We start from the raw sequence: 25,239 nt of genomic DNA, 5'->3' as shown, positions 1-25,239 counted from the left end.
TTTTTGACAGTGTAAATCTCCTACTGAGAAAAGAAACCAGGTTTGCTGGGTGGTAAACTGCCCTGCCTCTGCCCAATTCGTATGCAGTAAAGAAAGTACTGCTTAGCAGTAAATGAGTGAGCACTTAAGAAAGGATTTCCATCAGTGACTATGGAAATCAAATGCTAAGTTTAACATGTCTTCTGCAGTGTACCATCTGTTTAGCCATGCCACTGTAACACATCTGTCTAGGCTATTCATAGCAGCTCTCCCAGCAAGGTTGAGAGCACTGAGGTACATTTTTTGGGGTTCTCTCTCAAGAGAAGGGGAGCTGGTTTTTTTCCTCTTAGCTTTGTTGCTTTCCTTTGGAGCTCGACAGAAGCAGAGCACATGCACTGGGTAATAAACGCGAGCTGGTTCCGTCTCCACAGGGTCCTCAATGGAAGGAGCCCAGTAAAAAGTGTGTGGTCTCGACAAGAAGTAGCTTTGAAGACAGGTTCCTGGTCCTGTTCCCAGTTCTGTGTTGGCTCATTTGTAAGCCACTTAACCCTTCTGTCTTTACTTCATTTTCCCCTAAGTGCCATCAGATAGGAATTCTTGACTAATCAGGCATTTACTGTTTCTGATGTGCTTTTAGAAAAAACAGAGAGAGATTTAATCAGAGAAGGAAATTGGTGGGGCTTATATATATTTTAAAATATCTCCCAACACCAGTGCCTCTTTTGTGGACATCTTTTAACCTCCTTTTTTTATCACGTGAGTTTCACACGCTTCAAAATAGCCAAATGGCATATTTCAGAAATCCCATGTTGAAATTATCAGGCTTTTGGAATAAGACTAGACCAAAGAGCTTCAGATGCAGCCTTGGGGTTTTTTTGTGCCAGGTAGAGTGCTGTTTTGAGTGTGTCTCTTCCCTCTTCTTTTGTTTGTAAATGTGTTGTGTTTCTCATGAGCCTTATTGTGTTAAACTTGGGTGATCAAAATGCTGCTTCATAGTAATTGTATTGTATGATAGCATTTTTTAAAAGTGGATTTGAGGGTTGTGTTCTACATTGATGGCTTGGTTTGTAAACAGTACAGGCTTTTGGTGGAAGGGAGGAGCTTTCTCTCTTACCTAATGTTCATATGCAATTAAAAAATGTGCTTACAAGCCGAAAGGATGTGCACAGACTGTCAGCCTTGAATCGGTGGTGTGGGTGGTTCTTGGCAAAGCGTGTGAGTCTGAAGCTGGTGAGGAAATTTTTAACCATGGTGTCACAAACTTGATGCGTTAGCAACAGATGTCATTTTCCTAAGCCTCTGCTCTCTTAGGTAGCACAGCATGCGGGCAAGTATTCACAATCTGCATGCAAGATGCACAGTGGTTGATGGCATGAAATCATGTCTTTTAATACACACTGGCTAGAAGAGCACCTTGGTGTCACATTGTGAAACTTTGGCTTTGGGGCTTAATTACACCAAGACGATGGAGCTCGTGTGGTGCATGGAAAGTTTGTTTGAGCAATGTCAATGAATTGAAAGTCAGAGCAACCATTCTGTTAAAACAATACTTAGCTCTTGCCCCATGTGGTTTTATTTGAGAGCTGAATGCTGATGTGAGTGAAGTGAAATAGGAGAATTCTGTGCTTTCCATCATTTTGTTTCATCTTTCCATATCTGCAGAAAAATAAAATTCAGAAGGGGCGTAAACTCCGCTACACGGGTAGGAACTATTTCCAATTAGTAAGATAAATGTGACTGCTCTGCTAGTGCACAAAGCCTTCATCTGAATTGAAGTCTCTTGGGGATGAGAGCTGTGTAGTGCACCAGGGGCACTTAAGCCTGAAACGTTGAAGAAGGTGGTAGTTCCAGAAAAATGAAGGGGGAGCAACATAAAAAAATTTGCATTGATAGCAGTTCAACTTAAGAAGGAGAGAGGAGTGTGTCAGGCCTTGCTGGCTCGCTCTTATGGTCTGTCGGTATTTGAGCATCACTAGCATGCCTGAACAAAGAAACAACTCGCACTGGTCCCTCAGCTTTTTGGTGAGGTATAGGTTTATTGGCATCAGAAGTGGGGAGGGAAAAACCAACAAAAGCACCAAAAGTTGTGGCTTTGGATGAGTCAGCATTTCCATTTGACATGATCATCCAGAGATTTTTGTAACTCATTCAAAAAAAACCCCAAAGAAAAAACAGCAACCTGGGTCTCAGCCTGAAATTCATTTGCTTTGCAGAAACAAGAGGTTTTGAGTTATTCAAGTGCAAATTTTTCTTGAAGACTATTGTATGTAAAGCGTTTTTTTTGCATTTGTTTATCTCCAAAACAGGTTCATTTTTTAAAATGAAAACTTGAGCCTTCGGTCCCTCCTGTGGACAAATAGCCTTACACAAGGTCTTGTTTCATTTTAGAAAAATGAATTGCTGCGCCGGTGGGGTAGTATTTGATTGCTTTAAAAGTTCCTGTCAGTGTTTTATTTTTGGTTTTGATTTTGTTTGTGGACTTGCTGTGCCTTTTGCCCGGCCGTATTTAGTCTGCATACTAAATGTTAGTCTACCCAAACACTTTGTGCACTTAGCTTTTATTCCTTTTTTTTTCCTTTCTCTTTTTTCTTTCCTTTTTTTTTTCTTTTCTTTTTTTTTCTTTTGCTTTCACCCAAATGTATTTTAGACCGAGACAGACTTTGCTCCGATGGGCCGGATTTTAGTCCGTGCACTAAATTTTAGTCCGCAGACTAAAAATAATCCGCGGATTATTTACTAAATTGATTCCCTCACTGAGAACTACAGAGACTTTAAACTCCTGCTGAGACATATGTGCAAGGGGCTTCACGGCTCACAAGTCCCACTGTCTGTCCATCCTCCCGCCCCTTCCCACCACGGAGCATCAGCCCAGCATTGCCTTGGCATCGGTGCCCCGTGGCATGGAAGTGCTGGCGTAGCCATTGCCGTGGGTGGCAGCTGCTCTTGTAGTTCTCGGTGGGTGAATTGGGCAGCTTTCCCGGGGAAACTTTGCTGAATGGGAAGAGCTAAAAGACCATAGAGGGCTTTGCTTTTATTTCTTAGGGTGTTATTCAGAAGGGAGGTGGGAGGGGACAAATTGAGGAGAAAAAAATTTCTTAAGTAACGGGTGCGACGGGTATGAGGGGGAATAAACCCGCAGTAGAGAGAAATTTAGTCCATACCCGCACTCCTGAGGTGGTACGTCCAGTTCCTGAAGAATCCTAAAGAGATAATGCCAGCAAACAAAATCCAGTGGAGGGGGAAGTCAATCCAAAATGGAGAATAATCCGCGGCGGCCTGAGGTACTCGTAGTGCACACAAATTAAAAGTATCCAAATTTAAAGCATAGATCTCAGATTTTTACTTCGTTTTCTGCACAAATTACAAATTACTAGGGATTTGGGGGTTTTTTGAGAAAAAACCCAAAAACTGTCCAAAAGTTTACATTGTATGTCTGGGACAGATTTACAAGTGGGATGCACCTTTGGAGAGAAACTAATCTGGCCACTTGGTTCTGTGGACATTTATATCCAGGACCGAGGACTGAAAATTCCTTGTTATGGCAATTTCAATTACCCTTTTAGTTCAAGTTAGAGTTTTGATTTCAATTTTTTTTATTTTTTTAGTAAATGCACTGGCATTGGAACATAAATTTCATGCAGAAATGTTTCTATACTATGCCTCACCATTGCACAATCGATTTTTTGGCATACACTGTGGTGAAGTTGGACTTGCTGCTATGGAGACTGATGTTTAAAGTTTCTAATTGTATAAACATTTACTATGTCCCCCACACCATGGATTTCTTATAATATTGGCTATATTTTTCCTTGCTGGACTATTCTCTTTTGGATTGACTCCCCCTGTTTGGATTATTTCACTGCATTATCATCTTTAGGACTCGTCAGGAACAGGACATTTCACCTCAGGAGTACGGGTATGTACTTAAATATTTTTTCAAATTACTAGGCCTAGCCTTGAAAAAAAAGGAGACAAATGCTAGAAGTGGAATAATTGAGTTCAAACTACATCACTGAGGCAGCAGTCAGGTGAAAGCTGATAGAGATGAGGTGGGCACAGACCTGTAACTTGCTTCATGTGTTAGTCACCACTTGTTGCAGGGGAAGGCTATGTGAGCCCTCCTAGCATATATATATTTTTTTCCCCCCTTCCTGGTTTGAAGTAGTTAGCGCATACTTTGGGAACTGCCTACCCCAAATAAGTAATTCCAGATCCAAAAGCAGGCTGAGCAGTTCATAACAGGGTTTAGGAAACATGTTAGGGTTTCAAGGACTGAAAATTAAGAGTTTGAGTGGACAAGCAAGTACTCCTTTTACATATGTCACATTTGTGACTGTCTGCCTACTAATTTTCTCAATATAAGAGCTTGTCATCTTTGTCTTAAGGAAATAAAATAGTTTTCATTTTAAAATCTGTATAGTGGCTTATATGTGAGCTGTACTGAGGAGAAAAACACAGCTAAGAGTGAAGTACTAAAGTTGCAAGCTGTGATAAATCAAACTTGTTAAAATATTACTGTGAAGGTGCATGAGGGAGACCTCAGTAATTTTACCTCTCGTTAAATACAGAACAACTTCACTTCTGTGGGTTTACCTCAAGACATACACATTTGTGCTACTTACTGTGTGGAGGTGGGGGGAAGCCAGAAGGCTTTTTTTTTTATACTGGAGACACTCTTGGGTTTTGTTCTGGTCAGGCTGTGACTTGGGAGTAATCACTGCATCCTGTGTGTGCTGTGGTCACAAGCAGCGGGCACAAAGCAGCTTCTGCTGCCTTTTCAGTAACACAGTGGTCAGTACAGGTTCTCTGCCAGCAGTGTTCAGCTAAAGCCTTTTTTTTTGTCATTACAGGCCTCGTGTGAAAACTTTTGCAGTTTGTTTTGCAATAACCTGGTAGTAGGAAGAAAGTCAGGTCTTCCTGTACGTGGTTCCCTGACTTCGCTAGTCAGGATTCCGTGCCACTCAAGTTAGTTAGCACAGCACACACTGTAGCAAACCCAGTGCTGCTGGCCCAGCTGGGTACCAAGGGCAGGAAGTTTCAGTCCCTGCAGAACTTTGCTTTTGTGTTGGCTTCTCATTCAAGAGAGCATATATGCCTGGTTTAAAACCTCCTAAAGGAGTGCCTGTGCAAGTTTTTCGTCTGTGATTAACTAGCATGTCACGCACTGATGATTTTTTTTAATATTTTTTTTTCCCCTCTCCTTGGTGCTGTGTGGCTTGAGTTCACCTGCACTGCTGCAAAGGCATTTTGCATTATCTCAATTTTTACCAAAAATGCTGAAATCAGAACTTAACACTTGCACCCACCCTACTCCCTTTACCCCAGACTGCATTTTACCTGCAGCATAGCAAGAGACAGGTGCTTGAGGAGGCCATCCAGGTCATGTACATGATTAACTCCTATTTTGCTTATAATTGAATGAGAAAGGAATATGGAGAGTGTGGTTAGCAATGGGTAGAATGATTCTTAGAGGCTTAAAACAAAGCTGCAGTGTAGAACTGCTTTTTGTAATCACTCAAAGTGAAAATCTGTTAGACTAAAATAGTTGGGTTTTTTTGACACAAATTTCAGCTGTCCTTATAAATACCAAATGTGCAGGAATTATCCCTATAAACTTACGGGAGTAGCTTGCCAGAATAAGGTCACAGAAGGAGTAACTTGCAAATTGGAGCTAGACATTTCCTGCACCCCACCCGTGCTTTCCTTGTTGTTCTCCAAAAGCTGAACAGCAGCCTCCATAGCAACAGTCTGACCTGCCTGCCTGCAAAAGTCCGTGTTAGTAAGACTTCTTTCAGTAGCCAGAAGAACCCCAACCCAGAACCGTAGCGGGGCTGTGTTATATTTTTACATTCAGTGAATCCTGCTCATTTTGAACCTCCTTCCCCACCTTCACTCCACCCCATATGCATGGCTGGTAGCACCTGTGTGTGTTTGTCATGATTTTTGAATGAGTTTCCCCTTCATTCTCAAAGTTGTTTTTCTGAGTGCGCTCTCATGAAGTCTCTTGCTGGCATTGCACCTTCACTCTAGTGCAAGGCGTTGCAATTAACCCTTTCTCAACCCCAGGAATGGATTTTCCCACACTTACTGCAGGACTTTGATTAGCGCAAACCGCAACTTTGTTCCAGCTTGCTGGGCAATGAGAGGTTTAATTGCTCTGACTTGCTTCTGGTCAACAAAGAGATGAGGCCTAGCCAGACAACGTGTTTCTCCTTGCTTGTTTCCTTGTTGTCCCCGCAGGTCTTCCGGCCCCGCACTCCCCCCGAAGCGATTGCGCTATGTAGCCGCCTGCTGGAGTACACCCCCACCGCCCGCCTGACTCCCCTGGAGGCCTGCGCGCACTCTTTCTTCGATGAACTACGGGACCCAAACGTCAAGTTACCAAACGGGCGAGATAAACCTGCACTCTTCAATTTCACCACTCAAGGTAGCTTGAGAGCATTGAAGCATCCCTTCTGTAGGAGGGAGCAGTGGGATAAACGTTGGTTGTAGTGCAGGTGTTATTCCCTTGGAAGTAAAAATCTCTGAGTAGTACTAAGTTTATTAAGTAGTTGCATAACCAGCTGTACTTTTCAAAAGGAGACGAGAGAGTCTTGAAGTTACAGGATTTTCAGAGTCTTGGTTCCTCGAGTTCAGTTGTGCTGAGGTCCTGAGGATGGTTGTTACTGGATTGCATCAGGAGGGATTACATGCTTATAGCATGTGTCTGCAGAGTGCGTATGGATAGGTCAGAGTCTGCAACTGGGCTGATGGCTTTGTGTGAAATATCACAGTCAGTAGACCATGCAGGTGAGAAGATTTTTTGGAGATGGTCCTGCTGCTTCTTACCTGAAACACCGTAGCCAAGTAATAATGCATGTTAGGTTTGGCAGGGAGTTTTGTGGTGTTGCTGCCCATTTTGGTTCTGGATGCAAGATAAATACAGATGCTTTACTGCCCAGATTTTATATGCTGTGCAGTTCATCTGGCATTACACTGACTCAGTCATTTAGAAACTGTAAAAATAAATGTACAACTAACTTTCTTATTTGAAGCTAGGCTGGTATCAGATTTTAAAACCATTCATCTATTTTTTTTCTACAGAAGTCAGAAATGTAAAACTGATACCCCCCCAGAATAGTTTTGCCTGCCAAGACAGAACATGTGAGAAGTATGGCATACAAATATGTTTGTAATTAATTTTGGAGCACTTTTTCTGTTATTTTTCTTTAAGTGATTAGCTGCCAATTCTCACTCTTTGAGCAAGAATAGTTCTGTATGCATTTTCTGTTGAAAATTTTAAAAAAACACCTTTTGGCCCATTTAGCATCAATGTCATTTTTCAAACTCTTTAGTGCATGCCATGCCCCTCAGCCAAAATGTGAAACAGCTCTCTCCTTCCACTTGTGGAGCCTTTTTATTAAAAAAAAAAAAAGGGCCATTTATGAATCATAAACACATTAAAGTGGTCAAGTATAGCACAAATAGCTTGTGTTTCCAGATCACTGTCCTCTGTGCTGATCTCTATATCTGTTGTTAGAAATTCAGTAGTTATGTTACAGGTGCTTCCTTGTACTCCTGGGTTGCCTTTTGTTTTGCCCCTTTAAGGCCATCTTCAGTAGCTAAAATAGTTTTGATCCCAGTATCTTAAATACAGCTTCACCCCTGTTCTTTTTGAAAGTATTGATTAATTGTTTCATGATGACATTAAGATTGAACTTACCTACTACATGAAAACAAGGTTTTTAAAAAGAAGGTTTTTAAAAAGAGTTGGAAAGCTCTATAGTGAGTCAATTCAAAATGTTTTTCTTAGAGGAAAAACAGATATATGTATTGGGAGTGTGTCCCTGGTTCCCCTCAGATAGTGTAGAAGCTGCTGGATAAGCTACCCTAATGCTCAAGCAAGTTTAAAGCTCCTCTTTTGCCATTCTAAGGAGCTCATGTGCCCTCCTTCACAAAGTGACTCCTGGCAATGGTAAGAGAAAACAGTTTGTGTGGAGCAATTTTCTTAAGATAAAAAAAGCAAATTTCTGTCATCTACAGATGCCAGTTTACCATGTATAAGGGGAAGGCAGGACACAGGCAGATCAGTAATGCATTTCCAAACAAGCTCTGTTAGAGCAGGTGACCAGTCAAACTCAAAAAAACCCCAAACCAGCGTTAAATACCTCAGTACATTGCTTAGCACAGTGACTTGAAGAACTTTGTAGCTGATAAATGTACACCAGTCCTGACTATGAACTCAAGATATACAAGAAGCTTTTGGTCCTTCTGTGACTACTGTTCAGTCCTTGTTCTGTGATCTTTACTGTGCAAGGTTCCATCAAATTGGCTGCTCCAGAGCTGAAATCCCAACTGGGAAACAGATTGTTAGATGGATAATGAGTCATGTTAAGTCATCTGTGCTAATTTAAAAAGTAATGAAAGACAATTTTGTTTTAAATAGAATTTGTTTTCAACAGGCAATATTAAGTTCTAGAAGTGTTTGATTTGGCTGTATCCAGTTGCCTGAAACCCATGAAGTAGGAGGTGACTGCAGAGGGCTTGAAGGCAAAACTGTTAGAAATGACAAGATAAATCTGACCATTAAGGCATTGGACTGATTTTCAAAAATAAATCAAGCATCATACCAAATCTGCTGACCTGGGCACTGATGCTGCTCAGATAGAGTCTAGAAAAAGAGCAGTGAGGGTATATGAAAGATCAAGATCATGTTCTTTGGCAGCCAGCTGTAGTTGTGGGGCCTGTGGGTGTTTATCTTAGAGAATAAATCAGTTGAAGAGACCATTGTCTGGTCATTTGTAATGTCTTGCCTGCAAGTTTCTCTTAATTTGTTTAAATTAGCATTATATGCTAGTTGGGTTTTGAAAAAGTTCTTTTGGCTAAGGAAGTATCTCTACTAGCCCAGAGCTGCAATTCAGTTAGGCTTTTAGATCTGTAAGACAAAAAGCAATTTTTCTCCTAGAAGCCAAATTTTCAAATAGTCTGTGAAATGACTGCCGTTTTCCTAAACTACTTGTAACATGTCAGCAATTGTGCTACATCACAAAAGTTAATGTCACTCCATGTTGGCCACTGAAGACTGTAAAATTCTTTCAGTGATTCAGCACTTAGGAATGGTTATCATGCTTCTCAAAGATAAATTGCTTTTTTATTGAAGGGGGAGTGCATTGGGATTTTTGTTTGTTTATATTTTTAATGACCCTGGCCTGTAGCCCCCCTTTTTTTTTATTTAGAGAGATTATATATGTATATGTTTGTGTAGATATAATGTAAAGTATAATGGAAAGTTTGTTGTTGTGACCAAAAAAAAACAAATGGTAGAAGAATAATTTTTCGAGGGAATTCTTGGAGTGTTGATATATCAAGTAAAATAATACTGAAAAAGAACACTGTGCTGTTTCCCAATACCAGGCATTTTCTTGTGTTTGGGGAATGAAGGTGATCTGGTCTTCTAGTAAAACTGGACATTTTCATTCTTGCTCCTTCTTGGAGATCTTAAGTGGCTGCAAATGGTATGATTTGATCAGCAGAAAGCCAAAGGTGTTCTCCCAGTTGATGTGGGTGGGAGTTGGGTCTCATAAATGAATTGTGATAACTGCTCTGTTCACATCATGATACTGAAAACTTTTGTCTGGATTGCCTTGACCACAATAGCTTCTTGCAGCTGTACTGGTTATAATTTACCCTGCCTTGAGTTGCACATTTGGTTTCCATAACCAGGCTACAGTTGAACACCCTGCCCAAATACTGTGGGGGAAGTCACTAAGGACAAAGATTCGCAGTATTTTGTAGATTACAGATAATCACAGGTCAGGCTTTCTCCTCAGTATTGCCATGTCTCATCCTTAGAGATGGGATAGGTGCAAAAATACATTTTAGCAAAAATTCAGACAAGTTGTCAAGCAAAGCTGCAATTAAACTTCAACCAAAAGAGTCTACTTTACTTTGTTTATATCTCCTCTGAATTGGCCTGCTCCTCTTAAGTTCAAGACATTCAGAGTATGCTGAATTTAAGAAACTTCATATCAAGAAAGAGAACGTGAGGTTTGAGAAAGGAACAGGATCAGTCTTCTACTCTTTATGAAAGTTCCTTAAGGTAGCTTCAGAGAAATGGTTGCACCTGCGTTAAACACAACAAAAATCCATTATTACTGCCACAATACAAAAGGAGGTGTTCTGGCAACATCAGATGGAGGAGGAATGAGAAGGGGGTCAAAGTGGCCTCGCAGGGGTGGTGTTCTGTCTGATCACCTGGTTCTTGGGCTACAGCAGCACTGACAGTCTATAGCTGCACCTCGAGGCACCATGCAGCACCAGAAGGTAGCAAGTGTCATGGGGTTTCCTTGTTTTAGTTCTGCTTTTGTTTGGATCACAGCCCCCTGTTGTTTTGAGTAATGAGCAGAAAATATTGCAGGGGTGATAGAAACTTTCAAAAGAGCAATGTAAAGAGTAGGTTCCCAGTAATAAAAGATTTGAGAAACAGATTCAGAAAAAAAATACTAAGGGAGCAACATTTTCTAGCACAAAGCAGCTAATACTCAAGATAGTATTGAAGCATAGGTTTGTAACTGGTGTTCCACTTTGACACATAAGGATTCATGTTTCTTCAGTTTGTTTTTCCATTTAAAATGGAGATTCACAAATTTTGCATAACATTATGAATATATGAATTCTGAATTACTCCCACTTGAATTGAGGATTTTGTATTTGTACAAGTGCTGTGAGTACTGAGGCTTTCTAAAAGGACTAGCTAGGTCTGCTTAGGCCTGAATGGAATATTACAAGATAGATTAGATGGGTTGCAGGTAGTGTAGCAACCTGCTTGCATTCATAAGTGCTGAAACACCATCTTAAAATGTGTAGTAATAAGAGGCTTGTAATCAGGGGAGTCTTCTGCCTCTTGCCCTTCCAGCAGTAATGAAACTTAATGTAACAGCAGAGAAAAAAAAAAAAATCAGCAAGTGGACTGCTGCTCCCTTTAGGCCCTGAGTTTAAAGTTAGCATTAAAAAATAGTAATAGCCTCTTAAAAATGAGCCCAAATAATTTGAGACTGTCCAAAAGCGCCTTACTGAACCTCTGCCACGATTTGGCTGGGCTTCTGTACAGCCTGTGCTATCTGGAGGTCTTGTGTAAAAAGCTGTCTAGTCTCCTCATTTCTCCTCCAGATGACCTCCTGGAGCTCCAAAAGTCATCAGTCTCCTTCCGTGAGGTGACTGTTCACATCCTTTTTACCGGATGTTGCTTTCTCAGGAGACAGCCAGTCACTCCTGTTTCTGAAACAAACAGGACCTGTCTTGTCTCGGCTCAGTCCCACCTTCTGTGAGGCACTAGATTCTCTTGAAAGGGTGCCAGAAGATTGTCATTTGTTGGCAACGTGTTGCCCTTAATCCTCCCACAGTTGTGGCTGTAAGATGCCTATTTCTCATTCTGATACACACTGAAGCTATATTAGATTTGGAGCCTAAAAGGCATGACTATTTTTTCCCTGGTTAATGTCTTCAGACAGAATGATTGCATCATTTTGTTGTCCATTGAAATTGCCCAGCTGACCAATTCCCTTTGCCTTTCCCTGTCCTTTTAAAGGATATGTTACCTCTTCTTGGCCTCGCTCAAGGAGACTGCTGTGAGAGATTGGTCTTGGGTTCCTGGGTCCTTGAGAAAAAATGATGCTTGAGTGAGCCAAAGAACTAATCCCTGAAGCTCTTGGAGCAACTGTTGCAGCTGCTTGCTTGCTGAACCAGTGCCCAAAGCAGCGCCACTGTTATCAGCCTTCCCCCTGGGACTGATTGCAGGTGGGCTTGTGAAGAAGGGGATCCTTCTCCAGTGCTCAGAAGGAAACAGCATTATCAGGCCATTGACAAGGTACAGGCTTGGCTGGTTCTTTGCTCACTCCCAAGCCACTGTCTTTCTCTAGGAAATTACTCCTTTGCACCACTCTCTGTAGTTTTGGCAGTCTTACTGTGGAGACTGCCTTGCTAAGTATTGCTGTGGTTTCCTCTCGCTGGTTGGCAAAGAAGAAATGTAACGTGACCTTGGGCTGTAAGGGCACGTGTTTCACCTGAGGTGCCGTTACAGGGGGAAACCCTAGGAGCTGATCCTGCATGTGGAGCACTTTGTGGATGATGAGCTAACTGTTTGTTCCACCTCCCCTCCAGAACTGTCAAGTAACCCATCTCTGGCTTCGATCCTCATCCCTGCTCATGCCCGGAACCAAGCAGCTGCTTCAACCCCTACAAATGCTACAGCGGCCTCAGGTGAGAACATGTAACTGCCTGCCTCCCTCCCTCCCCATCCTCCCTCCTGCTGCCCAGGCACCTTCCCTCTGCTGAGGCCCACAAGCCACCTCAGCCCACAAAGTGAACAGGGAGGAAGGGATTGTTTTAGTATCACTTGAACCTTGGTCTTGGTAGGTGGTCATTTGTGTGCTAGCTGTGGTCACCAACCCAAATCTCAACCAAGGCACTCAAACTTGCATTTGATTGCTTAATTTGTTGGTCCTTCTCATGATTGGTTTGCACCTCATTTCTGTGCTCTCAGCCATCCTGAAATTAAAACTGAGTTGGTGAATGAGTTGTGATGCCTAGAAAGAAAAGAAGCAGCTAGCTCAGAGCATGTGGCCTCCATGTAGTGTGGATGGAGATGATTTTTCCCTAAGGGCATTGGCATCTAAAAGTCTAGTTAGGGAGTTCAGTCAGCATGCTCACTGCCTCATCTTAGTAGTTGCAGTTGCTTCCTACTGAGTTTGCTTGTGTCATCTTCAGGCACAAGGCAGATATTTTTGGGTTTTGGCCAGCACTGAGTGAGTTTTTTATTTGTCTTCTGCTCTCTCAGATTTCTGTCAGAAACCTTTTAAAAGCTCACTGTTGGCCTTTAGCCACTCCATATTGTATTCTGTTTCCAGTGAAAGTTTTAACGCCTGGTAATACCAGTTGGGAGACTCCCAGAGAAACTCCCAGGTGCTGCAGGATGTGGCAGAGGTGATTCAGTACATGGCATTCTTCCTCTGAGTCAGCCCTGATTCAGCACACCAGAGCCTTTCTTGGGGCTTGGGCAACCAAAGGCAGGCTGCAAAACAGGTGTGCTTCCACATGTCCTGCATGCACATCAGCCCCAGCCCACAAGGGCTTGTCAGCCCTTTTGCAGGGCAGGACACTTCCTTAGCATAGGATAGCTGATGAGCAGGAGGCCTGCTTCAAAAGCTGCTCTTGAAATGTGCAGGAAAGCATTTGCTGGCTGATGTGCTGAACAGTTACCTGATACTGGATGCACTTGGTCCAGCCAGTGCTGTACAGAGAGAATTTTCATACTCTGGGACAGATGCACCCAGGTTTGAAAGATGAGATTTCTCTCTGAAATTGTAGTAGCAGTAGATTAAAGGCACAACTTGTACCATTTATGTACTCTGAATTTAGGACAAAGCAAAACTGCTATTTTCAAATTTACTATGTTTGTTTCATACACTTGGCAGTATTTTGCAAATAGTCATGTTCTCTGTTTGCCTCCTATGTGCATCTGTTGCTCAACAACAAGTGAGAAAACAGATAAAGTAATAAAAGTGATTAAAAAGTACAAAATACAAACATGGAAAATTATTTTAAGCCTTTCGAAAAATATTGTTTCACCTAATATCCCTTTCATGCACTTCAAGGAGTTCTCTCCACCAAGACACAAGTCTTGAGGAATTAATGGGGTTAAAAAAAATCTGGTTTTACTCAGCACTTTTCAAGGGCTTGTATAGGAAGAAAATGCATTAGTCCAAATCCTAAATGTGAAGTATTAAAAAAAAAAATTCCAAAAACCCCAACCTGTCCCATATTATTGATGTCAACGTTTTTAAAGCTTCTGTCTGCAAGCACTGCACTGAGTTGGGATATGTCCTCCTGTTTGTGGTTCAAAACCAAAAATAATATCCTAGCTGATTGGAAAGAAATTGTGAAATTAAGTTTAATATTGCACAGCTTTGGATTTCTGCAGTTGGTCGTTTCTTACTGACATGGGTTTCTCACAGCAGGTGGTGGGAATGTCATCAGAGTTATGATGTTTAGGATTAGGTCTTGTTGAGGTTCTTTTAATCTGTTCTGCTTTTCATGCTGATGCTACACGTACCAAGAGATTTTCATACAAGGAGTCGCTTCTTTCTCTATACCCCCTACACCTCCCAGAGCAGTAAATGTTAAGTTCCTCAGTAACTGCTAAAGCAGTGTGGGAACAAGTCCCCCACCTAACCAGGGCATCCTGGTAGGCAGGAGACTTCTCTACAAAATGTTTGTGTGAGCAAGCAGTACAGGTTCAGAAACTGCTTTTCTGAGTGACGATGATGCAGCAAAATGTTGCTCTCAAAGCAATAAAGGGAAGAGCAAATATGTAACTGTAATTCACATTACTAGTGCATAACTTGTGCCTCTCTCTAGCAAGCAGTGTTAAAAAGCCACATTTATTGTCAATTTCCTCTTCTCTTGAGGCAAAAAACTGTACCTGGCTTTGCAGTGGGAGTATGTAGCCTTGCTGTGCTGACATTAGTAAATTCTCCTAAACATTTATGAGAAACTCTCACATAGTGGCATGTCTAAAGCAAAGTGGAAGGAAAAAAGGATGAGATTTGTTGGCCCCTGATTGAAATGATGTGCTAGCTTTCTATGAATTATGCTGGCCATTGATGAAGAATGCCAGTGCAGTCATATTCCTGGGGATAGCTAGAGGAGGAAGAGGATGGTTTCATAACTGTGCAGCCACAGCATCTGAGAGGGAATTGTGCAGACCAAGCTGAATGCAATGCATATCTGCTTGTGTGACTATCTTTTTCTTCCTGGATCAGGCAGCAGTAGTAGTTACCTCTCTGTTAGTCAGCGTTAAGATGGGAAGAACGTAATTGCCATCTGCAGGGAAGTTGTGCCAGCAGGGATTCTGGGGTCATCGTCTTAGGCATCCTGCTGTGTTGATCCTATGTAATCCCAAATGCAATGGTGTGCCTGAACTTTCAGCAACAAAACAGATTAGAGCTGGTGTTACCTACCAGTGTGTTGTAGTTAAAAAACACCACAGTGCTCCATGAAATAAGATTTAGTGCATTTGTGGTATTCACCTTGAAGGAATTTTGAAAAACTTGAATTCCTTAACCAGGAGAAGGTGGGCAAGCAATTCTCTCAGAGTTCTACAAGCTCAGAACAGGGATGAATCCATGACAAGAGAAGTAAAACGTGCACATTTTACCAGGTTTGCTCAGAGTCTGGATTTCTACATCCATAGGCAGTCACAATATGAAAACCAGGCTATCCTCCTCCTTCCACTTGTCTCCTCAGCTGTCCTGTGAGGATTCCCAGGCTGGTGGTAGCTTTGTTTCTGTATCTTTGCAGATGAGCAGCACAGCCTGTCAGCATCACAAATGCACCCAGCTAATGCTGTCAGCAGTGCTAATGGGCTTTCTCAGTCTGAGCTGGCTTCTCTGTCACTGTCTGAACTGTAGCCCTGTCTTTCCCTTTCAGGAGGTTTTTAAGGAGTGTCATGTACCCTCCAAGAAAGCTGGGGCACTCCTTAGAGGGAAAAGCTGAGTTGGAAGAAGTTCTCTATAATGATGAGAGAAGCTTTTGCCCTGTGTTTGAAAGAACTTTGGAAGCAGCTAGCACTTAAGGCCTGATGACGCTTCTTTGCCTGCACAGGCAGAGGTGTCAGGCGGTGGTCCAGGACAAAGAGGCTGCCCTGACCTTGAGCTGGGCACTCATCTGTCCTGTGCCACAAAGCTGCGTGCCAGCTCCTAGCTGTGCTCCCCAGCAGGGCTTTTCTGTCCTCTCTCAGCATTGCTGAGCGCCTAGATTTCCTTCTCTTAGGCCCAAATACAGATTTTTTCATGGTGAGAAATGAATGTGCAGAGAACCTTATACTCCAGTTGTGCTCTTTTTCTGGTGCTTCAGCAAAGCCATGCTGGAATAAGCCCCTCTTTGTTCCTCAAATGTTCTGTTGAAACAGAGTCAACAAATGAGCTGAAATGTTAAAATACTGCATTTTCTTGCAGGCTAGGAACCAGGGCAGCCTTGAGCTTGCTCTGCCCTCTGTCTCAGCCGGAGGGGACTTCTGTATATATGTATATATTGTTGTGGAAAGCCCCAAGAAAATGTTCTTGACCTGCATCACCTGATTTATTTTAACATGTGGCATATATATTTCTCAGGAACTCCCCTGTTACAGTGATGTTACAGAACAGGAGAATATGTTACATGAAGTAGCTCTATCCCCTCCTCTTCATTTTATCTCTGTGTAGTAGCAATGTAATGATAACAATTTCAGCCTCTACTGTCTTCAGGAAATTGAGATCAAAAGACACGTTTCATTTCAGCAAATGAAATAGGAGCACTTTTTGTACACATACAGAGAGATCCTCTGCCAACAGTATAGAATCCAGCTGGACTGCTCGCATCAGACACTGCCAGCAGATATTCCTTAACTGCAGTTTATCCATACTTGAAAATTAATCTAGAACAGGCATAGTGAGAGTTCAAAGTGTAGAAACTATTATCTGGCTAGCTGGGTCACTGCTGTTTTCTGTGGTCATTTTTGGTCTGCATGCATATGGGATTTGGGAATTGCTCCTTCAGGGAAATTCTCCACGTAGGAGGGCGTCTCTCTCCTGCAAGACCAACTTCCCACGTAACACTGGTACTGTCGTCATGCTGTCTTGGTGCTTTAGTTGTGTGAGGTTTTTTTTGTCATGGTGGTCATTCCTTTGTAAAGAAGGGGATGCAATTAATTTGGGGTGAGATGAAAGGGAATCAGAAACTCCCAGGGCAGTCATTTGGCATCCTCTGCCCACAGGACGATTTGTCTTTCTTCCCACACATTCCTTACAGCATTTCCTTTTCAAATAGGCATCACCCTCTCTTCCCACTTGTCAGTTGTGTTTCTGGATGCTGCTGATTGTTTGATTTCCTATTTTTGTCACTGTTGGTGTTACTTAATTTGTGACTCAGCAAGTGCTGCCCATTTCTAGCTGGCATGTTGGCAGACTGGAGGGAAGGGATGCCATCCACAGAGACCTTGGAAGGCTTGAGGGGCACCTGTGCAAAACTCACCGAGTTCAACAGGACCAAGAGCAAGGTCCTGCCCCTTGGTCAGGGCACCCCAGGCACAAATACAGGCTGGGCAGAGAATGGATTGAGAGCAGCCGCGAGGAGGAGGATTTGGGGGTGTTGGTTGATGAGAGGTTGGACATGAGTTGACAATGTGCACTTCTAGCCCAGAAAGCCCAATGTATCCTGGGCTGCATCAAAAGCAGCTTGGTCGGGGGAGGTGATTCTGCCCCTCAGCTCTGGTCTGTGACACCCCACCTGAAGGGCTGTGCCCAGCTCTGTGGCCACCAGCATAAGGATGTGAACCTGCTGGAGCAAGTCCAGGGGAAGGTGATTAGATTATCAGGGCCTGGAGCACCTTTCCCTTGAGAGAGTTGTGGCTGTTCAGCCCAGAGAAGAGAAGGCTCTGGCAAAACCATGTGGCAAACTTCCAGGACCTAAAGGGGGCCTACAAGAGAGCCAGAAAGTGTCTTTTTACAAGGCCATCAAGTGTTAGGGGAAACGGGTTCACACTGAAACAGGGTAGGTTTAGATTAGGTATAAATTTTTCACTGTGAGACTGGTGAGGCACTGGCATAGGTTGCCCAGAAAAGCTATGGCTGCCCCTGGAACTGTTCAAGGCCAGGATGGACGGGGCTTTGGGAAACCTGCTCTAGTGGGAGGTGTCCCTGGCCTTGGCAGGGAAGTTGGAACTGGATGTTCTTTAAGGTCCCTTCCAACCCAAAGCAGTCCACGATTCAGTTCATTGCCTTTGTTCGTGGCTGTGGTCAGGTAAGTGTGGCTGAAGAGGAGGGGGTTTGCTAACAGGTGACTGTAGAGCATTGCCCAGCTCGTCTCTGATGGAGAAATGTGACTGCACACCCAGCGCCCACCGGTGTGTTTTGTCATGTCTGATATTCCTGCTAGTCACACAGCCCTTCAGGCTGAGGTCACCAAATCTGTTCATTCTTTTTATAAACCCTTTCCATGTGTCTTTTCAAATACACTGTTTGCTCAGTCTGCCCTCTTCTGTACCAAGATAATAAGTCTTTCTGATGTTTTTCCTGTTGCAGTACCAATAGCTTTGCAGTTAATCTTAGTAAATTAAGTGGTGGGTGAAATGCATGACAGTCTCTTGGAGAAAACCTCATTTAATACCTTTTTCCCATCCTGTATTTTACACGTTTAGGTGCTTAGCCACTTATCTATAAGTATCTTACAGTCTTTCTGACTTGACTAATTAGATACTATATAGAATGGTTCCAGGTGAAATTGGTGCATTTTTTTCCCCTACCTATTCTTCTAATACTAAGAATATTTTTTTTAGAGGAAATACGTGATGCATGCAGCCTATGAAACCACAGTTACAATTAATTTCCTCTTGGTATTTCTTTGCAAACCGTCAGTTTTCTTGAAATGCACTTTGACACATGCCCTTGATCCGGTGACTTGTCTCTCTGTGAAGCACTGTCCCTCCCTGAAAGGTGTTGGAGGCAGAGATCCAATCCTCTAACATATCATGTGCTTGCATAAACCTCATTATTGGCTTCAGACCCTGATGTTAATCTGCTTCAGCAGTTCAGAGGGTGGCAGATCCAACTTGGGTTGAGCAACAGCAGCAGACTTGAAAGACTTTCTCAGGCAACAAGTGCATGAATAGCCCATTGGCACACCAGCTGTTTCTGCCAGGGGAGCAGGCTTGTCACATTCCTTGTCTGCACTCATTCACACAACTAACAGGCAGACTTATTGTAAGAAGGACTAACTAACAATGTGAAAGTTTCACATTCACCAATGTGAAACCTCATAGTGACCACAGACACTGGTGTTGGCTTTGGCAATGCCTTGTCATGCAGTTATGGGATGTAACACAGGCGACTTTGCACTGCGCAGCCAGTGTTACAGACTGCAGAACCTGCTGGAGCCCAGCCCTCAGCACTCCAGGTTGCTTTTTCCCTGCTTAAAGACCATCTTCCATCTTTCCCCAGATTGGATTGCTCCATCTACACGTCCTGAAGTCAGGGCAGTCATCCTAACCAAACACCTTCTTGGTGGGAGTTGTGGGTTTCCCCTTGTGGAGAATGTCACAGCTGTTGTTTCCAATGTGTCTCTGTTCTGGAGGTAATGCTGGTTGTTTTTTCTCTCTCCCCTTCTCGTCTGTTGTTTGCAGATGTTAACGCAGGAGAACGAGTTCAGACCAATAGTGTAGCTACAGCATCAGCCTCCAACTCCACCTGAACCAGTACCAAGCAGCCAGCTGCACAGGAAAAATCACCAGTAATTTGAGTCTTGCTCAGCAACACTGGTCACATTTGGAAAGAAAATTAAAAAGAGGAAAAAAAATCCAACAAAACAACAAACCAACCAACCCGTTCATTTTAGTGTTCAATTTTTTATTATTATTATTGTTGTTCTTATTTAACCTTGTAAAATATCTATAAATACAAACCAGTTTCATTGTATTCTCACTTTGCAGGGTGTCCGGGGCAGGGGACTAGGTGGGGGGAGGAGGGAAAGCGGAGCAATACAATACACCAATGTCTCCCCTCGACAATCTCTTCATGTTGGAAGTTTGCTGTTGTGTACTTCAGAACCAGGACTCTTGCCTCATACCCCCTCCCACAACAGAAAGAAGGAAAAAAACGAAACAAACAAATCCCAAACCTCATTCTCTGCTGAAGTTCTTTTTTTTTTTTTACCCTCTTTTTTATTTTCTTTTTAAGTGAAGTTTCGGACTTTGATGTAGTGCACAGCTTGAATTTGGTCGGGAGCTTAGCAGGGGTCATTCAACAGAGCTCAGCGTTTCTTGTCAGCAAATCCATATCCCAGGTTATCTGAAGAGCTGCCCTGGCTCAGCACCGGGAGCGGGTGACGTGGTAGGAAAATAGGTTGCCATGGGGTGGGGGGGAGGGTTTGCCATGTGTCTAAGGCTTGAACCGCTAGCGGAAGCCTTTCATTTTAAAAATCAGTGCTAGTGATGAGGAAATCTGCAGCTTCATGTGGGGAAAGTCTTGCCCGAGTGGGTGATATATAATATAATACACACACATGCACGAACAGCAGCAGTCGGCTCTGCCGAGGCATCCCCTTTGCCCAGCCGGAGCTCCTGCTTTCCGTGTCTCGGGCCGGCTCCCAGCTTCAGCAGAGAAGAGCGGACGAACAAAATCCTCGGCAGGGGCAGGGGCCCAGCTGGTGGATGGATGTTAAGGGACTTTTTGGGAAGTGGCACTGTGAAAGTGTGTTTGGTTGGGTTTTTTTCTCACCCCACCCCTCCTTGGCTCTTGATTTGAACAGGCTTCCCTTTCCTAAGGTGCATACAGGAAAAGGACACCAGGGTTTATAATGTGAACTGTAACAGGCTACTGGTTTATTTTGTAATACTTTTTTTTTTCACTGCAGTTTTAACTTGCAGGATGCCACATTCTCTGATAGTTCTGACTTTAAATCCACAGGTAGAATCTGTATTTAATTTTCATCTTTAACCTCTTGCTTTTCCTTTTTTTTTGATCTCTATTTATTGATGCGTGTTGCCACGTCGCCGTTATGTTTTTACATTGGTAGAATATTGAAATACACATCCGAATGCTCTTGATGGTAATTTGTACCTGCTGACTTGTAGGAAAGCTGGCTCTATATGAGTGTGTGTGTATATATATTATATAAATATATACATGTATACATAGATACAATACTGCTTTTTTTATTTTGTCGACGATCTTGAATCAGTCTGACTGAAGCGTGAGGTGAATGCTTGTTCTAGTCCATCAGTTCAGGGTCCAGGTTTCCTCCCTGCGACGGCGTGCGGTGCGAGCATCCACGTCTCTCTTCCTGAAGTCAAAGCAATATTCCTTGCGAAAGGGTCAGGTGAGCGGCCGGATGCAGCCCCGGCGCGGCATCGAGACTTTCGGAGACCTGATCTTGTGGTAGGCTTGCGGTTGGTGTCCGCTCCAGCCTTATCCTTCTTCAGAGAAACTGTAGTCGCCTTTGGTGCTTACCGAGCCGTTCCTCGACCTGCGGATCTCTAAGGCAAGCAGTTGCTTTTCGGGAACACGCGGAACCTCGTGTGGCCCGGGGGGAACCGGCAGTAGCGGCTTTGGAAGCTCGGCCGCCGCAGGGGCGGCAGGGGCTTGGTCACGAGCTCGGTGTGTTTCTTCTTGTACCTTTTATGCTGTTGACATGGGATTTTTTGGAAACTGTCTCTTAGCAGCCCCGGAACTGATAAAAGCTCTGCCCTCTCCCTCCTGCCTGGCACGCGGTGGGTTTGGGGACGCAGGAGCTGATTGAAGAGGTGAGTGACCACCTACCACGCAACTGATAAACCCTCAAGTTATACCCTTCGGCGATTTGCTGTTGGGCACACACACAAAAAAAAAGTTTTAAAGCTTTTTTGCATTCTGGCTGGCTGCAAAGGAAAGCACACCCACGTTGAGAAACAAGGCTTTCCAAATCCTTACCTGCAACTTAATAGAAAGGGCTGAAGAGCATCTTATAAAAGCATGCGCTCGGCTAGTCAGTGTCCTGAAAGGTAAGTGAAGGGGCTTGGTTGACCCAGTGATCCAAATTCATGCAGGAGACTCAAAAAGTAGGACAGTGGCAGGGTATGGATCTGCTGTATAGACAAGACTGCTGAAGCATTGGCCACGGGCACTGTTATTTGGAGGCAGTAAATTACAGAGTCTTTGAAAAAAGAAAAAAAGTAATAAACATATATCGAAGAAAAAAATGCTGCTTGTGCCAGGACATGTGGCTTTTCTTTTTCATTTTTTTTGTTAAAGACTGGTGGAGGGGAGTCAGAGCGTTTCTCTCTGGTTTTGTGGCTGTGCCGGCGTCTGTGTGTGTCTCGTGTGTGTGTTAGGCTGGGGGGAGGGTCAGGGGTGCCCCTCTGGTTTTATTTCTGTTTTCAAGGATCATAGCAGGATCACACACTCTTTTATACAAGTTAGATCCAGGTCTTTGAACAACCTTTTTTTGTAAATAAGAAAAAAAAAAAAAGAAAAAAAACACAGAAAAATAACAACAAAAAACAAAGCTCCTCACCAAATTCAAGCTTGTACATTATTATTTTTGGTTGTTTTTGAATTTTGAGTTTTATTGTTTTGTATGTAAATATGTGGACCCAGGAACTGTTATTAATGAGCAAAAAGTTACCGTTCAGGGCAGTGATTCTGTTTAATAATCAGACAAAATGTAGACGAGCTTTTTAAAGCCATATAGTTTTAACTCTGTACAGTAGGTACCGGCCTGTATTATTGTAACAATAACTCTAGCGATGTATAGTGTATCTATATAGTTTGGAGTGCCTTCGCTTCCATGATTTTTTGAATTTTATTTCCCTTTTATTTTTTTCTCCTCCTTCTTTATTAACAATGTCTCCTACCCCAAACCCGCATCTTCGCTCCCCCCTCCCCACCCCGCTTTCTAACTCTTTGAGTGCTGTAAGGTTTCGGTGATGCCCTGATCAGTAGCGGAACGAAAAGAAACCGTCTCCACCGTCATTCACTTCACTGGAGCCGCGGCTTTGTTCTGGGAGTCTCCAAGGTGCCCACGCTGCCCTCCTCCTCCCGCTAGCAGCAGCTGGTTTCATTCGGACCCTTGCCCTAGCAGCCCACTTAGATTTTGCTTGTCTCTCCCCTCAGCCCTGCGCCCAGGAGCATCTGGGCAGCAGCAGCTTCCAGGAGGCTCGGCCTTCCCACCCTCCCTGCGGCTGTGCCGGGGGCAGCGGCGAGCGGAAAGGGCCCCCAGGGAGGGAAACCCCCACATCCTGCAGGGTTGCTGTGCTCGAGCCATTTGGCTGCGGTGGGAGCGGGGGCATCGCTGTAGGAGACTGCTGCGGTGGTTTTTTCTGCCGGGAGGACTTTCTGTTCCCTTTCTTCTCCCTATTTTTTTCCCCCCCCATCCTTCCCCGAAGTCACTTTTGTTTTCTTGAGATAAGTTTAACATGACTCTTGATTTCTTGTGCCCAGCACGAAGGCCTTGTTTCTAAAACTAGTTTGCTTGTGTTTTACTACCTTGTTAGTATTCCACATAAGATTGTCTTGAATGGGAAAACACGTAACTCTTTACCAAACCAAAGGTTGCTGTTTTATTTCGAAGCATCTCGTGTTCATTCCAGTGAAGCAGAGGCTGCACTTTCTTTCTGGTGACACGAAGGTCAGTGATGCCAAGCTGTTGGCGACAGTATCTGCTCAGAGCTGTCCTTCTCTTCTTTTACACTCTTTTGGGCTTCTTTTTTAACCCAGTGTGCTCTTGATGTGTCCTTTACGTCAGCCCTGCCGTAGTGGGTCCTGAGCCGGGCTGGATCGCAGTCCGTCTCCCCCGATGGACGCTCCATCAAGACACTGGTGTTCTTTACTATTAAACTTATCTACCTTGCTAGGGAAAAAGAAAAAAAAATTACCTGCAAAAGAAAATTGACTGGTAGAAGACCCCTGAACACTCTGTCCCCTTATTTCGAAGCCAAGCTTTACCTAAAATAATGGCAGGTGCCTGCGACTTGCAACCTAAAATTCCCCCCCAGATTTCAGTACTTGGAAAAGCAGAAGTCAAGCAGCCTGTCAGACTCGTACTCCTGTACTAGGAACCTCAGCCACCGCGGAGAAAAAGGAAAAGCCGATGAGGAAAAGCACAGTAGGGTATTCGGTCCGGGCTCTGCCTTCCGGAGACTGCCAGCGGGTACCCCTGGGGTGGCAGCTGATTTCCACGGGGCTCTCGGCCGGTTCTGGTCGTAGTTGGCTTCGTTTTGCAACACTGCAATAATGGCAAAACGACAGGAAAGGAAAACAGTACCTAAGGGGTTAGCTCGAGAAAAGTAGCTTCCTTGTGTTGGTCTTTCTCAATTTATTTTTAATATATATATATAAAATATATTTATATATATATAATTTGCTTGCCTGTAAAATTTGCGTTCATTAATGTGTTGCTGATGGATCACTTGGGCCTGTACACACCAATTAGCGTGATCACTTCCATCTTAAAAACAGAAATCTAAATATATATATATTAAGGACTGTGGGTTGTATACAAACTATTGCATACACTTGTGCAAATCTGTCTTGATTTAAAGGAAAAGCAAAACCTGTATAACATTATTACTACTTGAATGCCTCTGTGACTGATTTTTTTTTTTTCATTTTAAATATAAACTTTTTTTGTGGAAAGTATGCTTAATGTTTTATTATTTCCCCCGCCCCATTCCCCTTGTAAATACGTTTTGTTCTGTGTGACTCGGTTCGGAAATAGTTAACTGGTACTGTAATTTGCATTAAATAAAAAGTAGGTTAGCCTGGAAATGAAATTTAAAAAATACCAAGTGTGTGGTCTTTATTTCAAAAAATTGCCCTATTCTTCCCTCCTCCTCTCTCCCTTCTCTGACCCTTGTTCCTCACCCTCATGCCTCTTTCCACTCTGCGAGAATAGGTGGACGTGAATCTTTGTAATAATAAAGAAAAAACTCAAGAAATGAGCATGTTTTCTTAAATGAGCTGTGTTACTCCATGCTATTTTTAAAGAGATGCCAGCTTGTCTATGATACCGTTTGATTTGATGGAGAGAGGAACCCTGGGACATAAATATTTCAAATTGAAACCAACCAATCTTCCTTTGCCGTCCACCTATAGATACAAACTTAAGAACCTGTGTAAACTGCTGGCTTTGAATCCTGCACTCATGGTTGTTTGGGTTGTTTTTGTTTTTTTTTTGAAATCATTGGATCCCATTAGTAATGTTATTTGGTGGTGATCTGTAAAGTTTGTCGAGACCACGTCCAGTGGACCGTTCCTCCAGCAAATCAGCACATAGCTATCTCTGAGTTGGGTTTCCGGTACTGGATAATGTATGTATTAAACATGACATGTCTATTAGCGCAAAAAGAAAAAAGAAAAAAAAAATAAAAATCCTTTTTTGGGCTGGCTGACCTGGCCGAATCCATTCTGTCGCTATCCTAAAGGCTAGATGCGAGGTCATGTGACTGCTGCTTCAATAAAAACAAATTTATATTGCAAAGAGACTCCTCTTGCTTTGTCTGTGTGCCACGAGCCGCGGTTGTTCCCATGAAACCTCTGCTGGGCTCCGGGCCGGAGCCTCCACTCCGGAGGCCCTCCAGGACAAGGGAGCAGGGTGGGAAGGGGCCCTTGCTGGGCCCACACTGTGAGTGCTGAGCCAGGATCAGCTCCTGATTGCCAAATGTGTGTCTGGGAGCTGTTCTGGCCCCCCTGGCTGCTGGAGCTGTGCCCTCGGAGC

The 25,239-nt window shown here is 43.4% G+C and overlaps 1 protein-coding gene across 1 annotated transcript in view; it reads left to right on the top strand.

The window, feature by feature from the left end:
* The window catches only part of GSK3B (glycogen synthase kinase 3 beta), a 149,400-nt gene extending 124,394 nt beyond the window's left edge, over nucleotides 1-25,006 (top strand). The window contains exons 9-11 of the mRNA XM_041464119.1: nucleotides 6,220-6,406; nucleotides 12,118-12,216; nucleotides 19,172-25,006. Coding sequence (XP_041320053.1) covers nucleotides 6,220-6,406; nucleotides 12,118-12,216; nucleotides 19,172-19,239 — 354 coding nt within the window. The 3' untranslated portion in view covers nucleotides 19,240-25,006. The remainder of the gene's footprint in view (nucleotides 1-6,219; nucleotides 6,407-12,117; nucleotides 12,217-19,171) is intronic.
* Nucleotides 25,007-25,239: the final 233 nt, after the last annotated feature.

Source organism: Pyrgilauda ruficollis, unplaced genomic scaffold (assembly GCF_017590135.1).
Source record: "Pyrgilauda ruficollis isolate IOZ18807 unplaced genomic scaffold, ASM1759013v1 scaffold17, whole genome shotgun sequence".
Lineage (NCBI taxonomy): Eukaryota > Metazoa > Chordata > Aves > Passeriformes > Passeridae > Pyrgilauda > Pyrgilauda ruficollis.
The sequence above is the reverse complement of the archived record's forward strand: the minus strand, read 5'-3'. Positions and strand labels throughout refer to the sequence as shown.